We start from the raw sequence: 16,295 nt of genomic DNA, 5'->3' as shown, positions 1-16,295 counted from the left end.
TTTTAAGTTTGCCCTTTTGAAATCAAGGCCCCTAGTTGCATATCTATTTTTGCTTATCCTTCAAGTTACTTTAAACTGAATTAGCTTGTGATCACTCTAACCAAGCTTGTCCCCTACAACCAGCTCTTCAATGAAGTCCTCACTGCTCACCAATACCAAATCTAAAATGGCATCACTTCTTGTTCGTTCAGCAAGTATAGTGACAAAGAATGTCAGCTATCACATCCAGGAAAATCTGGGCCCTACGATTATTAGTAGCACTTGTCCTCCAATCTATAGCTGGGAAGTTAAAGTCTCCCATAATCTCACAGTTCCAAGTAGTATTTATTTAATTAAAAACATTAAAGAGGTCTCTATCCATATCCAAATTGGATCCTGGGGGTCTGTAGCACACCCCAAGCACTATCCCATCAGTCTACCTCATAATTGATATACAATGCTACTCCACCACCTTGCCTTTATTTCTGTCTTTCCTGAACAGCACATGCCCTTCCATACCCGTACTCCAGCCATGACGACTATTCCACCCTGTTTCTCCTGTCCCTCGAATAGCTGGTTTCCCTTCCTGCACCGGTAGCTCTAGTTCCTCCATTTTGTTACCCAGACTCCTCGCATTGGTGTACAAACATCTTATCTGTTACTGTTTGGCTTTGCCAACATTCCTCGCCTTATTGGGTACAGTCATTCTACGGCCATTATTGCCTGACTGCTATCAGCACTATCCTTCCTCTTAATGCCCATTCTCCTACCCATTGCTGTTCCTTTCTGCATTGCTGCATCCTTTCTTATTTGATATTCTTCCCTCTCAATGTTAAAATCAGGAGTGGAGATTACATGAGCATCTCCCAACCATCTCCCCCGCTCTAGTCACGTGAGACAGGTCTGAATCCAGCACCATTCTGAGAGGCTAAAACTGGGACATAACAGCTCTAATCCTGTCATTCATACAGTAAAGCCATTTACTGCTTCCCCAAATCATAGAATCATAGAATATCAGGGTTGGAAGGGACCTCAGGAGGTCATCTCGTCCAACCCCCTGCTCAAAGCAGGACCAATCCCCAAATAAATCATCCCAGCCAGATCTTTGTCAAGTCTGACCTTAAAAACCTCAAAGGAAGGAGATTCCACCACCTCCCTTGGTACCGCATTCCAGTGCTTCACCATCCTCCTAGTGAAAAAGTTTTTTCCTAATATCCAACCTAAACCTCCCGCACTGCAACTTGAGACCATTACTCCTTGTTCTGTCATCTGCTACCACTGAGAACAGTCTAGATCCATCCTCTTTGGAACCCCCTTTCAGGAAGTTGAAAGCAGCTGTCAAATCCGGCCTCATTCTTCTCTTCCACAGAATAAACAATCCCAGTTCCCTCAACCTCTCCTCATAAGTCATGTGCTCCAGCCCCCTAATCATTTTTGTTGCCCACCGCTGGGCGCTTTCCAATTTCTCCACATTCTTGTAGCACGGGGAACCAAAACTGGACACAGTACTCTAGATGAGGCCTCACCAATGCTGAATAGAGGGGAATGATCACGTCCCTCGATCTGCTGGCAATGCTCCCACTTATAGAGCACAAAATGCCATTAGCCTTCTTGGCAACAAGGGCACACTGCTGACTCATATCCAGCTTCTGGTCCACTGTAACCCCTAGGTTCTTTTCTGCACAACTGCTGCCTAGCCATTCGGTCCCTAGTCTGTAGCGGTGCATGGGATTCTTCCATCCTAAGCGCAGAACTCTGCACTTGTCCTTGTTGAACCTCATCAGATTTCTTTTGGCCCGGTCCTCCTATTTATCTCGGTCCCTCTGTATCCTATCCCTACCCTCCAGCATATCGACCACTCCTCCCAGTTTAGTGTCATCTGCAAACTTGCTGAGGGTGCAATCCACACCATCCTCCAGATCATTAATGAAGATATTGAACAAAACCGGACCCAGGACTGACCCTTGGGGCACTCTGCTTGATCCCAGCTGCCAACAAGACATGGAGCCATTGATCACTACTCGTAGAGCCCGATGATCTTTCCAGCTTTATATCCGCCTTATCGTCCATTCATCCAGCCCATACTTCTTTAACTTGCTGGCAAGAATACTGTGGGAGACCATATCAAATGCTTTGCTAAAGTCAAGGAACAACACGTCCACTGCTTTCCCCTCATCTGCAGAGCCAGTTATCTCATCATAGAAGGCAGTTAGGTTAGTCAGGCATGACTTGCCCTTGGTGAATCCATGCTGACTGTTCCTGATCACTTTCCTCTCCTCTACGTGCTTCAAAATGGATTCCTTGAGGACCTGCTCCATGATTTTTCCAGGGACTGAGGTGAGGCTGACTGGCCTGTAGTTCCCCGGATCCTCCTTCTTCACTTTTTAAAAGATGGGCAATAAATTTGCCTTTTTGCAGTCATCTGGGACTTCCCCTGATCGCCATGAGTTTTCAAAGATAATGGCCAATGGCTCTGCAGTCACATCCGCCAACTCCTTTAGCACTCTCGGATGCAGCGCATCGGCTCCATGGACCTGTGCTCGTCCAGCTTTTCTACATAGTCCCGAACCACTTCTTTCTTCACAGAGGGCTGGTCACCTCCTCCCCATGCTGTGCTGCCCCGTGCAGTAGTCTGGGAGCTGACGTTCGTGAAGACAGAGGCGAAAAGAGCATTGAGTACATGAACTTTTTCCACATCCTCTGTCAGTAGGTTGCCTCCCCCATTCAGTAAGGGGCCCACACTTTCCTTGACCTTCTTCTTGTTGCTAACATACCTGTAGAAACCCTTCTTGTTACTCTTAACATCTCCTGCTAGCTGCAACTCCAAGTGTGATTTGGCCTTCCTGATTTCACTCCTCATGGTCACTGCCTCCCAGGTTCCCATCCACTTCTGCTTCCCCTACTAATTCTTCCCTGTTTGTGAGCAGCAGGTCGAGAAGAGCTCTGCCCCTAGTTGGTTCCTCCAGCACTTGCACCAGGAAATTGTCCCCTACACTTTCCAAAAACTTCCTGGATTTTCTGTGCACCGCTGTATTGCTCTCCCAGCAGATATCGGGGTGATTGAAGTCTCCCATGAGAACCAGGGCCTGCGATCTAGTAGCTTCTGCGAGTTGCCGGAAGAAAGCCTCGTCCACCTCATCCCCCTGGTCCGGTGGTCTATAGCAGACTCCCACCACAACATCACCCTTGTTGCTCACGCTTCTAAACTTAATCCAGAGACTCTCAGGTTTTTTTTGCAGTTTCATACCGGAGCACTGAGCAGTCATACTGCTCTCTTACATACAGTGCAACTCCCCCACCTTTTCTGCCCTGCATGTCCTTCCTGAACAGTTTATATCCGTCCATGACAGTACTCCAGTCATGTGAGTTATCTCACCAAGTCTCTGTTATTCCAATCACATCGTAATTCCTTGACTGTGCCAGGACTCCCTGCTTGTTTCCCAGGCTTCTTGCATTTGTGTATAGGCACTTAAGATAACTTGCTGATCTTCCTGCTTTCTCAGTATGAGGCAGGAGTCCTCCCCTCTTGCACTCTCCTGCTCGTGCTTCTTCCTAGTATCTCACTTCCCCACTTGCCTCAGGGCTTTGGTCTCCTTCCCCCAGTGAACCTAGTTTAGAGCCCTTCTCACTAGGTTAGCCAGCCTGTTTGCGAAGATGCTCTTCCCTCTCTTCATTAGGTGGAGCCCGTCTCTGCCTAGCACTCCTTCTTCTTGGAACACCATCCCATGGTCAAAGAATCCAAAGCCTTCTCTCCGACACCACCTGCGTAGCCATTCGTTGACTTCCACGATTTGACGGTCTCTACCTGGGCCTTTTTCTTCCACAGGGAAGATGGATGAGAACACCACTTGCACCTCAAACTCCTTTATCCTTCTTCCCAGAGCCACGTAGTCTGCAGTGATCCGCTCAAGGTCATTCTTGGCAGTATCATTGGTGCCCACGTGGAGAAGCATCTGAGGGCTTGATGAGTCTCGGCAGTCTCTCCGTCACATCATGAATCCTCGCTCCTGGCAAGCAGCAGACTTCTCAGTTTTCCTGGTTGGGACGGCAGATAAATGACTCAGTCCCCCTTAGGAAGAGTCTCCGACCACCACCACCCGCCTCCTTCTCTTGGGAGTGATGGTCGTGGAACCCCCATCCCTAGGACAGTGCATCTCATGCCTTCCAATCGGAGGAGTCTCCTTCTGTTCCCTTCCCTCAGATGTATCACCTAGTCCACTCTCTGCATTAGTACCTGCGGAGAGAACATGAAAACAGTTGCTCACCTGTATCTGCGTTGCTGGTACATGGATTATCCTCTTTCTTCCTCTGGAGGTCACATGCTGCCAATTTTCTTCACCGTCCTCCTGTCCCCGCTGCGCAGCCTGCTCTGAATCTTCAGAATGTTGTGTCCATAGAAGCATATCCTGACGTCTGTCCAGGAAATCTTCAGTTTCTCTTATGCAATGCAGGGTCGATACTTTTTTCTACAGATCTGGAACCTTCTCTTCCAATATGGAGACCAGCTTGCACTTTGTACAGACAACGTCACTTCTGTCCTGTGGAAGAAAGACAAACATGGCACATCCAGTGCAAGTCACAACAGCTGGTCACTCACCATCCATATTACCTTCCTTCTAAGACAGGGATCTCAAACTCAAATCACCATGAGGACTGGTACATTAGCCCGAGGGCCACATCACTGAAACCTTTTCATACAATGATACAAAAGTATAGTCAAAAATGAAAAAAATGAAGAGTAATATAGTATGCTATTAAAAGTCAATGTATTAACTTTTTTAAAATTGTAATGCAAAGAGGGGTTTTAATAAAATATAAACACCTGTAACTATTCCTTATGTGGTCAGTTAACACTGATGATGATCTACACCAACAGTCTATCAACATAGCTGTAATGGCAGGAACCTTTTAAAGTAACTATTCATACAAAATACTTTGCCACTTTTAACAAACATTCTTCCCAACTACTCACAGCAAGAATCATACATGCTGAACTTCATACCTCAGACTGCTGGTCTAGTCCATGAGGCCCCACCCCTTCCCTGCCCTTATTCCAACCCCTTCCCCAAATCCCTGCCCCGGCTCTGCCTCTTTTCCACCTCCTCCCCTGAGCGTGCCACGTCCCCATTCCCCCCTCCCCCTGGAAAGGCCTAAGCACCGCCAAACAGCTGTTTGGCGGCGGGAAACACTGGGAGGTAGGCAGAGGAGCGGAGATGCGGCGTGATCGGGAGGGTGAGGAGAGGGGGCGGGGGGGGTGGGGACCTTGGCTGCTGGTGGAGTCGGCTCCTATGGCGGGCCGCGTGTTTGAGACTCCTGTTCTAAGAGCTTCCTCAGCTGTTGCAGTAACTATTCAGAGAAACCTGCAAGATGAAAGCCTCAATGGGAGTGCAGAGTTTGAAACCTCCTTCCCAAAAGTTGAGGGGTGTTCAGATCCGGGGTTCTGGTTCTGACCCATTTCTAATGCTCTAGTAACATTGGTGACTCCTGTAAATTACAGGGGGAACTCCAGGTGGGAGACCCAAGTTTGTCATATTTGTATCATTAATCAATTACATTCAGTGCTTTCTCCTTTTCTCCCTTCTCCTCCTCTCTTCTCTGCACACATTTCTCTCCCCTCTCCTTTTCCTGTTTATCTCTCTCCATGTTTTCTTCATTGCTCCCTGGCTCTTCTCCTTCAGCCTTTCTCCAGGTACGGGTGAGTAAATCATTTGCAGAAGGGGATGTATTGAACTACTGGAACCTCCCTTTCTGCTGTGGAATGTCCATGAGCCAAACGGTTCCTCCAATTTATTTGTGATTGACTTTAAATCTCTGCTTGAGGGCAAGTAGTTCTCTGCAGTTACTCAACAGTCACTGTGCAAGCTGGGTGTGTTAACTGTGATTGGTCAAACAAGTCACCTGGTATTTCGTGTTACCTGACTGAATGTGTGTGCAAGCAGTTCCTGCACAACGTTAATGTAAAATTTGGTTTTCAAAGATGCTTGTGCACAGAGCTTTGAAATTTGCTTCTTGTGAAAGCTTAGTCACTGGCATGTTGGCAGAAAGCAATCACAAAAGGGGCACAAACATGCTGGATGTGGATTCATTTAGCAATTTGACTTGGTCTTCCTAGAATACATTTGGGGCTATTTGCCCAGCTCTGGTTATTAGCTAGGTATCTAAAGCCATGTCTACACTACAAAAGTACTCCCATGTTACAGAAGTCGATTTTTGGGAACAGATTGTATAAAGTCGAGTGCATGCATCCACACTAAGCACATTAATTCGGCGGTGTATGTCCACAGTACCGTGGCAAGCGTCGATATTCCGAGCGGTGCACTGTGGGTAGCTATCCCACAGTTGCCACAGTCCCCGTGGCCCATTGGAAATCTGGGCTGAGCTCCCAATGCCTGATGGGGCCAAAAATTTGTCATGGGTGGTTATGGATAAATGTCGTCAGTTAACCCTCCCTCCCTCCCACTGTGAAAGCAACAGCAGACAATCATTTTGCGCCCTTTTCCCTGGATTGCCCGAGCAGACGCCATAGCACGGCAAGCATGGAGCCCGTTCAGCTCACCGCAGCAGTTATGACTATTGTAAACACCTCGCGCATTATTGTGCAGTTTATGCAGAACCAGCACCTGAAAAACCAGGCGAGGAGGTGATGGCAGCGCGGTGATGAGGACATGAACACAGATTTCTCTAAAACCGCGGTCTCCAGCAATTTGGAGATCATGGTGTTACTGGGGCAGGCTCATGCCGTGGAATGCCGATTCTGGGCCCGGGAAACAAGCACAGATTGATGGGACTGCATAGTGTTGCAGGTTTGGGATGATTCCCAGTGGCTCCAAAACTTTTGCATGCGTAAGGGCACTTTCGTGGAACTTTGTGACTTGCCTTCCCCTGCCCTGAAGTGCAAGAATACCAAAATGAGAGCAGCCCTCACAGTTCACAAGCGAGTGGCAATAGCCCTATGGAAGCTTGTAACACCAGACAGCTACCGGTCAGTTGGTAATCAATTTGGAGTTGGCAAATCCACTATGGGTGTTGCTGTGATGCAAGTAGCCAACGCAATCATTGAACTGCTGCTATCAAAGGTAGTGACTCTGGGAAATGTGCAGGTCATACTAGATGGCTTTGCTGCAATGGGATTCCCTAACTGTGGTGGGGTGATAGAATCATAGAATATCAGGGTTGGAAGGGACCCCTGAAGGTCATCTAGTCCAACCCCTGCTTGAAGCAGGACCAATTCCCAGTTAAATCATCCCAGCCAGGGCTTTGTCAAGCCTGACCTTAAAAACCTCTAAGGAAGGAGATTCTACCACCTCCCTAGGTAACGCATTCCAGTGTTTCACCACCCTCTTAGTGAAAAAGTTTTTCCTAATATCCGATCTAAACCTCCCCCACTGCAACTTGAGACCATTACTCCTCGTTCTGTCATCTGCACAGCTACAGACTAGGGACCGAATGGCTAGGCAGCTAGGCAGCAGTTCTGCGGAAAAGGACCTAGGGGTGACAGTGGACAAGAAGCTGGATATGAGTCAGCAGTGTGCCCTTGTTGCCAAGAAGGCCAATGGCATTTTGGGATGTATAAGTAGGGGCATAGCGAGCAGATCGAGGGACGTGATCGTTCCCCTCTATTCGACATTGGTGAGGCCTCATCTGGAGTACTGTGTCCAGTTTTGGGCCCCACACTACAAGAAGGATGTGGATAAATTGGAGAGAGTCCAGCGACAGGCAACAAAAATGATGAGGGGACTGGAACACATGAGTATGAGGAGAGGCTGAGGGAACTGGGATTGTTTAGCCTGCAGAAGAGAAGAATGAGGGGGGATTTGATAGCTGCTTTCAACTACCTGAAAGGGGGTACCAAAGAGGATGGCTCTAGACTGTTCTCAATGGTAGCAGATGACAGAACGAGGAGTAATGGTCTCAAGTTGCAGTGGGGGAGGTTTAGATTGGATATTAGGAAAAACTTTTTCACTAAGAGGGTGGTGAAACACTGGAATGCGTTACCTAGGGAGGTGGTAGAATCTCCTTCCTTAGAGGTTTTTAAGGTCAGGCTTGACAAAGCCCTGGCTGGGATGATTTAACTGGGAATTGGTCCTGCTTCGAGCAGGGGGTTGGACTAGATGACCTTCAGGGGTCCCTTCCAACCCTGATATTCTATGATTCTATGAACTGCTACCATTGAGAACAGTCTAGAGCCATCCTCTTTGGAACTCCCTTTCAGGTAGTTGAAAGCAGCTATCAAATCCCCCCTCATTCTTCTCTTCTGCAGGCTAAACAATCCCAGCTCCCTCAGCCTCTCCTCATAACTCATGTGTTCTAGACCCCTAATCATTTTTGTTGCCCTTCCTTGGACTCTCTCCAATTTATCCACATCCTTCTTGTAGTGTGGGGCCCAAAACTGGACACAGTACTCCAGATGAGGCCTCACCAATGTCGAATAGAGGGGAACGATCACGTCCCTCAATGTGCTCGCTATGCCCCTACTTATACATCCCAAAATGCCATTGGCCTTCTTGGCAACAAGGGCACACTGCTGACTCATATCCAGCTTCTCGTCCACTGTCACCCCTAGGTCCTTTTCCGCAGAACTGCTGCCTAGCCATTCGGTCCCTAGTCTGTAGCGGTGCATTGGATTCTTCCATCCTAAGTGCAGGACCCTGCACTTATCCTTATTGAACCTCATCAGATTTCTTTTGGCCCAATCCTCCAATTTTGTCTAGGTCCTTCTGTATCCTATCCCTCCCCTCCAGCGTATCTACCACTCCTCCCAGTTTAGTATCATCCGCAAATTTGCTGAGAGTGCAATCCACACCATCCTCCAGATCATTTATGAAGATATTGAACAAAACCGGCCCCAGGACCGACCCTTGGGGCACTCCACTTGATACCGGCTGCCAACTAGACATGGAGCCATTGATCACTACCCATGGAGCCCGACAATCTAGCCAGCTTTCTACCCACCTTATAGTGGAGGAAAAAAAGGGAGTGAAATATTTTAAAAGATACATTTTACAGAACAATGGCTATACTCTTTCACGGTGAACAACACTATTCACATTACATAGCACATGTGATTTTGGTACTAGGTTGCATTTTGCATCTTATATTGAGTGCCTGCGGCTTTGGTGTTCGAGATCACACACGCAGGACCAGGCAACAGAATTTGGGTTGTAGGAGGCCATGGTAAGCCATAGTCTTTCAGCTTCTGCAACCTTCATAACAGCAGCGCCTCCTCTCCCATACCAAGCAAAGCACGTTGAGTTGGCCATTTAGTGCTACGGTTTTCTTGTTAACGTGCAGCAGCAGAAACCAAACTAACCACCCCCCATCCAATTCTCCGGGATGATTGCTTTACCCCTCCCCCCACCGCGTGACTGATATCAGGGAAGATCCCTGCAAGCCAAACGCGAACAGCTCAGTGCCAATGCCCCCCACCGCCCCGCTTGGCTAACAGTGGGGACTATTTCTTTTCAACCACAGGTAAACAGCCCAGTAGGAACGGCCACCTCTGAATGTCCCCTTAATTAAATTCCCCTATTTCAACCAGGTTACTATGAATGATATCACTCTCCTGAGGCTAACACAGAGAGATAAAGAACAGATGTGGCTTGAATGCCAGCAAACACCGGGACCATATGCTGCCAGGCTTTGATTACTTGCTACTAGCATGGCATGGTAAAGTGTCCTACCATGGAGGACAGAATAAGGCTGCTCTCCCCAGAAACCTTCTGCAAAGGCTTTTAGAGTACCTCCAGGAGAGCTTCATGGAGATGTCCCTGGAGGATTTCCGCTCTATCCCCAGACAAGTTAACAGACTTTTCCAGTAGCTGTACTGGCCACGAATGATCCCAAGTCCTCAGGGCTACTTAATCATTTAAAAAACGCTTGCTTTTATAACATGTATTATATTTAAAAAGGTACACTCACCAGAGGTCCCTTCTCTGGCTTCATTGGGTTGGGAGGGTATTTCAGTCAGGGTGATAAAAAGATCCTGGCTGTCGGGGAGAACGGTGTGCTGGGTGCTCTCCTCAAGTTCGTCCTCCTCATCATCATCTTCCCTGTCCGCAAAATCTTCAGGCATGGTGGAGAGTACCCCATCATCGGAGTCCATGGACAGGGTGGGGTAGTGGTGGCGGCCCCCCCTAGAATTGCATGCAGCTCAGCGTAGAAGCAGCATGTCCGGGGCTCTGTCCCGGAGCATCCGTTTGATTCTTTGGTTTTCTGGAACGCTTCTCTGAGCTCCTTAAGTGTCACCCAGCACTGCTGTAGCCTCTGTCCCTCATGGCCTCGGAGATTTTTTGAAATGTTTTGGCATTTCGTCTTTTGGAACGGAGTTCTGATAGCACGGATTCCTCTCCCCATACAGTGATCAGATCCAGTACCTCCCGTTCGGTCCACGCTGGAGCTCTTTTTCGATTCTGGGACTGCATGGTCACCTGTGCTGATGAGCTCGCCTGGCCAAACAGGAAATGAGATTCAAAAGTTCCCAGGGCTTTTCCTGTACACCTGGCCAGTGCATCCGAGTTGAGAGTGCTGTCCAAAGCAGTCACAATGGAGCACTGTGGGATAGCTCCCGGAGGCCAATACCTTCGAATTGCATCCACACTAACCCTAATTCAAAACGGCGATGTCGATTTCAGCACTAATCCCCTCATTGGGGAGGAGTACAGAAATTGGTTTTAAGAGCCCTTTATGTCGAAAAAAATGGCTTAGTTGTGTGGACAGGTGCAGGGTTAATTCGATTTAACGCTGCTAAATCCAATATAAACTCGTAGTGTAGAGCAGGCCTAAATCAGGTACTGAGCCGGATCCCAGAGCCTGCATTCCTGCATGACCCCTTAGCACACACCACAAATCACAGTCAATGAGCTCTGCATTGAGCACCCAGCTGTGGTCAGTGTCTGTATTCCACTTGGGTCTTGTTAATTGTTATTCACAGATTTTCTGGAGCACTTCCCTGTTAAATGGAAAGGAAGACATCAAGATCATAGTGTTCTGTTCTGCTGTGGGCCTGTGAATCTGAGAGGCAGCTGAGTTCTTGGAGAACAGTCCCTGTTCACCAGCTGAATGGAGAACAGTTAAAACATTTAAGGCCATAGACATCATGGTGTGCTCCAGCAAAGCGTCCCCTGGGCCTCAATGATAAACAGAGCTGGAGGGTCTGTTAGAAAGGAAACACTGAGTCAGTCATTCTTTCCATGGGTTGTGCTGTGAACTAGAGCTGGTGTTACAGGGGAGCTGCAAAGATTCAGCATAAACCAAGCATTCTGCATAAATTGTAACTCTCCCATATCCACCCGCACTGGAGAGCTACACACAGAGACTTTGCAGCTCTTGAACTCCATGATAGATAGGCCTGATAGCGCAGTTGAGAGGGACAGTGTGCAAAAATTAGAGATTTCATAAGAGAAAAGTTGGGACTGCTCCTCCTAAATAGGGAGCATGACATTGACTGAACAGCCCCTCAGGGCATGAGATGGGGCAGGTCCCCCTGCTTCAAACCTTGCCTTGCCTTCCTGGGGTTCCCCTCAGCACAGCTCCAGGTCCCATGATAAGCTGACTTCATCACAAGCATCTCAGGCTAAGTGAGCACGGGGCAGGTTATACCCAGTTGTCTTGCTGGTGCTCATAAACGTTATAATCAGCATTAGGAAATGAATTAGGAATTTGGAGCTAAAACAATTAACTTGTAGGCTTGAGGAGACAACGCCCCCTTACACCTCCCCACAGCAATGGGCTGACTCAAGGATGCCCCTCTGAAAAAAGCAGGGAGCTCTTCAGAAAACACATTTTCACTGGCTGCTCAAATACGCACATTCCTCTTAACCCAGTGGCCCAGGAGGACCACAAGCATTCGTCTTGAGCAATGGTTTTCAAACTGCCAGTCGCAACCCAGAACTGGGTCACGGAACATAAGGCACTGGGTTGTGGCGGCTCTGGTCAACACGGCCCACCGGGCCATTAAAAGTCCAGTCGGGGGTGCTGCCCAGCTAAGGCAGGCTAGTCCCTACCTGTTCTGACACCGTGCTGCGCCCCGGAAGCAGCCAGCAGCAGATCTGGCTCCTAGGCAGAGGGTCCATGGAGCCTTCACCCTCAGCCCAGAGCCCTCACCCCACACACCCCAATCCCCTGCCCCAGCCCTGAGCCACCCCCAAACCCAGAGTCCCCTCCTGCACCGCAAACCCCTCATCCCCAGCTCCACCCCAGAGCCTGCACCCCCAGCCCAGAGCCCTGACCCCGTCCCGCTCCCCAACCCCCCTGCCCTGAGCCCCCTCCTACACCCTGAACCCCTCATTCTGAGCCTCACCCCTGCACCCCAACCCTCTGCCCCAGCCCTGAGCCCCTCCCACACCCCAAACTCCTCATCCCCAGCTCGGTGGGTCGCAGGCATCAACAATTTTCTTCAACTGGGTCACCAGAAAAAAAGTTTGAAAACCCCTGCTCTTGAGGGTCCAGTCTAGCTCTAGGGCCAGCAGTGCCACCTATTGGCCAAGCTCTGCAATGAGCTTCGAACAGTCATTGTTACATGCACACTGTGGCCCGCTCTGGAGATCCTTGTTTCATTCCCAATGAGTAAGGCTGCGCTTTAGTCACGGGTATTTTTAGTAAAAGTCAAGGACAGGTCACAGGCAGTAAACAACCTGTCCATAACTTTTACTAAAAATACCCACGACTAAAACTTGGGCGGGGGAAGGCCGGTGCTCTGGGGGGGAGGGGGGTGGTCTGGGGGCGCTGCAGGTGTGGGGGGAGGTGGCTCGGGGGACCCCGCTGTTGTTGATGGCGGGGGGAAGAGGGCTGGCAGGGGCTCCCTACACAGCTCCATGTACCTGCAGATCCTAGGTGGCGGAGGGGTCAGGGGGCTGGGTGCGCTGCTCCCGTCACAAGCGCTGGCTGCTGCAGCTCCCATTGGGAGCTGTGGGGGTGGGACCTGCAGGTGCGAGTAGCATGCATCCAGTTTTGATCCCACCCACTACAGAAGGGATGTGGATGATTCTATGACCCACCTCCGCTGCTCCTTCCTGGAGCATAGTAGGACTGCAGGGTCTCCAGCAGAGGGCACCAAAGAGCCAGGTACACCCCATCACAAATCCCTTTGTGTAATTCCATCCTGCACACTGAGCTCATCTTTAATTTGAAATCATAGAAGATCAGGGTTGGAAGGGACCTCAGGAGGTCATCTAGTCCAACCCCCTGCTCAAAGCAGGACCAACCCCAACTAAATCATCCCAGCCAGGGCTTTGTCAAGCTGGGCCTTAAAAACCTCTATGATTCTATTCCGGCAGGTAACTGGTTTTTGTTATCTAGCCTCTCTGCTAGGATCACTTTCTGGACTGTCTGTAGTTGGACGTCCTTTGCTGTACCCTCGTTGATTTCCATCAGCTTTGCAGTTGAAACTGGGTAGGGTTGCCAACTTTCTAATTGCACAAAACTGAACACCCTTGCCCTGCGCCCTGTCCCGCCCCTTCTCTAAGGCTCCGCTCCCAGTCACTCCATTCCTCCTCCCTCTGTTGCTTGCTCTCCCTGTCCCTTACTCATTTTCACTGGGCTGTGGCAGGGGGTTGCGGTGCAGAAGGGAGTGTGGGCTGTGGGATGGGGCCAGAAATTAGGGGTTCAGGGCGTGGGAGGAGGCTCCAGGCTGGGGCAGGGTGTTGGGGTGCAGGAGGGGGTGAGGGCTCTGGATGAGGGTGCAGGCTCTGGGGTGGGGCCGGGAATGAGGGGTTTGGGGTGTAGGAGAGACTCCACGCTGGAGCCGAGGGATTTGGGGTGCAGGAAGAGGCTCAGGTCTGGGGCAGGGGGTTGGGGTACAGGGCTGGGTGTGGGCTCCGGGAGGGAGTTAGGGTGCAGGAAGGGGTTCCACCCTGTACGGGCTCCAGCCGAGTGGCGCTTACCTCAGGCGGCTCCCAGTTGGTGGCGAAGTGGGGCTAAGGCAGGCTTCCTGCCTGCCCTGGCTCCGTGTGGCTCCCGGAAGCAACTGGCATCTCCAGCTCCTAGGTGCAGGGGCCAGAGGGCTCTGTGCACTGCCCACAGGTGCTGCCCCTACAGCTCCCACTGGCCGCAATTCCTGGCCAATGGGAGCTGTGGAGCTCGGGGCGGGGGCAGCGCACGGAGCTTCCCTGATCGCCCCTGGACCTAGGGGCTGCAGAGACATGCCAGCCGCTTCTGGGAGCTGCATGGAGCCAGGGCAGGCAGGGAGCCTGCCTTAGCCCTGCTGCACTGCCAACTAGACTTTTAACAGCTCCACCCAGGTCCCTTTTCAACTGGGCATCCCAGATTCATCTCCTAATTCCCTTCCCCCATCTTGTGGATGCTGGTGTGTATCCCCTGCTCAGGGTGTCAGCTAACCCCAGTAATTGTCCTGGACAATGTCTGATCTCTATCTGTAGCACTGGAGGTTCATCAGCATGCGTTGCCATCTCTTTGGAGCCCTAAGAAGGGGCTTTGCCAGAATTGTCTCTAGGGGTTTGTGGGCTGATTGCATCATTACTGGGTGGCCATCTTTTTCTGTTTGGGTCCAGAAAAACATGACATGCTGTACTTCCAATGTGTTATGCCTCGGCAGGCTTCCATTCTTTGTCTTGAGGCTGACACTGCATGCCCCAGGACTAAGCATCGTCTAATGTGAGATGGCCTTCCTAGAGCAGCTGCTCCTGCAGGTGGTGACCCCAAGTGCTGCAGACTAGCCTGAATTAGGTACTCTGTCAAGTCCCCAAAATTGCATGGAGCAGCCTGTGTATAGTGACACTGGGCTCTATCCCCTCCCCTCTGCACTGGTCTCAAGTGAAGAACCTGCATCGCTCCGCAGTTTAATTGGGCTTTGGGGAGCCATAGGCCTGCTGTGAGGCTTGAGGCAGTGCTGAGCTCCCCAGGGGTGCAGCCCTCTCTCCCTTGCTCCCCAATAAGGTAAAATAACTGTTTTATTTTCCTGCTGGTGGCATCATCCTGCACGGCTGGTCTGTGCACAGCTCAAACTCCTCCTTCCACCGGGTCTGTTGCTGGACGAGGTTTGTGCCTGCAAAACCCAGGGCTGCAGACCCAGTCCCAGGGCTCACGCAACCAGCTGCTGCGCTGCAGATGCTGTGAGTTAGCAAAGAGCGGGGCTGTATGCAGGTTACATTGAGCAAGTGGAGTTTTATTAACCTTTCTGCAGGGCTCTTTGTCCAAGTGGCTGCCTTGCTTCCAGTCCTGATTCACAGGTGTCCCCTCAGTAACAGTCCTTCCAGGGAACAGAGCCCTCTGACTCCGGTGCCACTGATCATGAGAAATTTGCTTAGCTTTCTGCTCAGCAAATCTCAGTGACTTCTCTGGGCATCTTCCTGAGTACGGCAGGAATAACGGCTGATTGTAGCTCTCAGATTTAAATTAAACCAGGAACATTTTCTCTTTCCAAACTTTCTGCTCGCAGGCAAATATTTTCCTTTGACAGGTGGTAAAATATCATCAGGTTTGTACTCAGGGTGATAAATATTCATGACAAGCTGCCTTAACCCCACCTGGTTGATGTCATCAGATGATATTTCTGCAGAAGCTGTAGAATGTCTGTGCAGTTGTCACCTGGGTTACTCTATCTGGGATGAAAATGGCAGGTGGGGTGGGGGAGTTTTAGTGATGTGCGGTTCAGAGCTGTGAATTTCTTCACCCTGACAAAAGCCTTGATGGAGAATGGCCCCCCTCCCTATGGGACTAAGTAAAATGTGACTTTCTTTGTTACTCTTCTCTCTCCAGCATTCCACATTGTCGCGCAAGTTTGTGGAGGTGATGTCTGAGTACAATGCCACCCAGTCTGACTACAGGGAGCGCTGCAAAGGGAGGATTCAAAGGCAGCTGGAAATCAGTGAGTAAACCCACCCGCAGCAGCAACCCTGGGCAACTCAGTGCCTGGTGTGTCCAGAGTGCGGGTCGACTCCTGGTGCTGATTTAGACAATCAAAGCTGCTTCAGGGTTTCAGTGCTTCATGCAAAGCTCCCTCACTGTAAATCTTGTGTCTGCTGGCTGTGCGTGCTGTGGGCGTGGGGTGCGACTGCAGCCGCCTGCGTGTGAGAATGATGTTGCCTGCCAGCAGCTGGGCCTACAGAGAAGGTAAGGGACGTATTTGCTGCTACAGAGACAAGGAGGGTGAGGTAATTGCTTTCATTGGACCAACTTCTGTTGGTCAGAGAGACAAGCTTTGGAGCTTACACAGAGCTCTCCTTCAGGTCTGGGAAACTAACTCAGAGTGTCACAGCTAAATACCGGCAGCTAAAGGAGTTGACACCTATGGTAAAAGTCTGTGTTTCTTCAGCTGAAGGACTAAGTTCCACAGAGGTGTTTGTGATTGATATAGTAAA

General features: G+C 50.2%; 1 protein-coding gene across 7 annotated transcripts in view; it reads left to right on the top strand.

Annotated features, from left to right (window-relative positions):
- Window positions 1–16,295, top strand: part of STX1A (syntaxin 1A) — a 338,192-nt gene that overhangs the window by 269,243 nt on the left and 52,654 nt on the right. For all 7 annotated transcript variants that reach the window (XM_073315464.2, XM_073315468.2, XM_073315463.2 and 4 more), the window contains one exon: window positions 15,694–15,802. In XM_073315464.2, the coding sequence (XP_073171565.1) occupies window positions 15,694–15,802 (109 nt within the window). The remainder of the gene's footprint in view (window positions 1–15,693; window positions 15,803–16,295) is intronic.

Source organism: Lepidochelys kempii, chromosome 17 (assembly GCF_965140285.1).
Source record: "Lepidochelys kempii isolate rLepKem1 chromosome 17, rLepKem1.hap1, whole genome shotgun sequence".
Taxonomy (NCBI): Eukaryota; Metazoa; Chordata; order Testudines; family Cheloniidae; genus Lepidochelys; species Lepidochelys kempii.
Note: the sequence above shows the minus strand (reverse complement) of the source record. Positions and strands in the feature narration are given on the sequence as shown.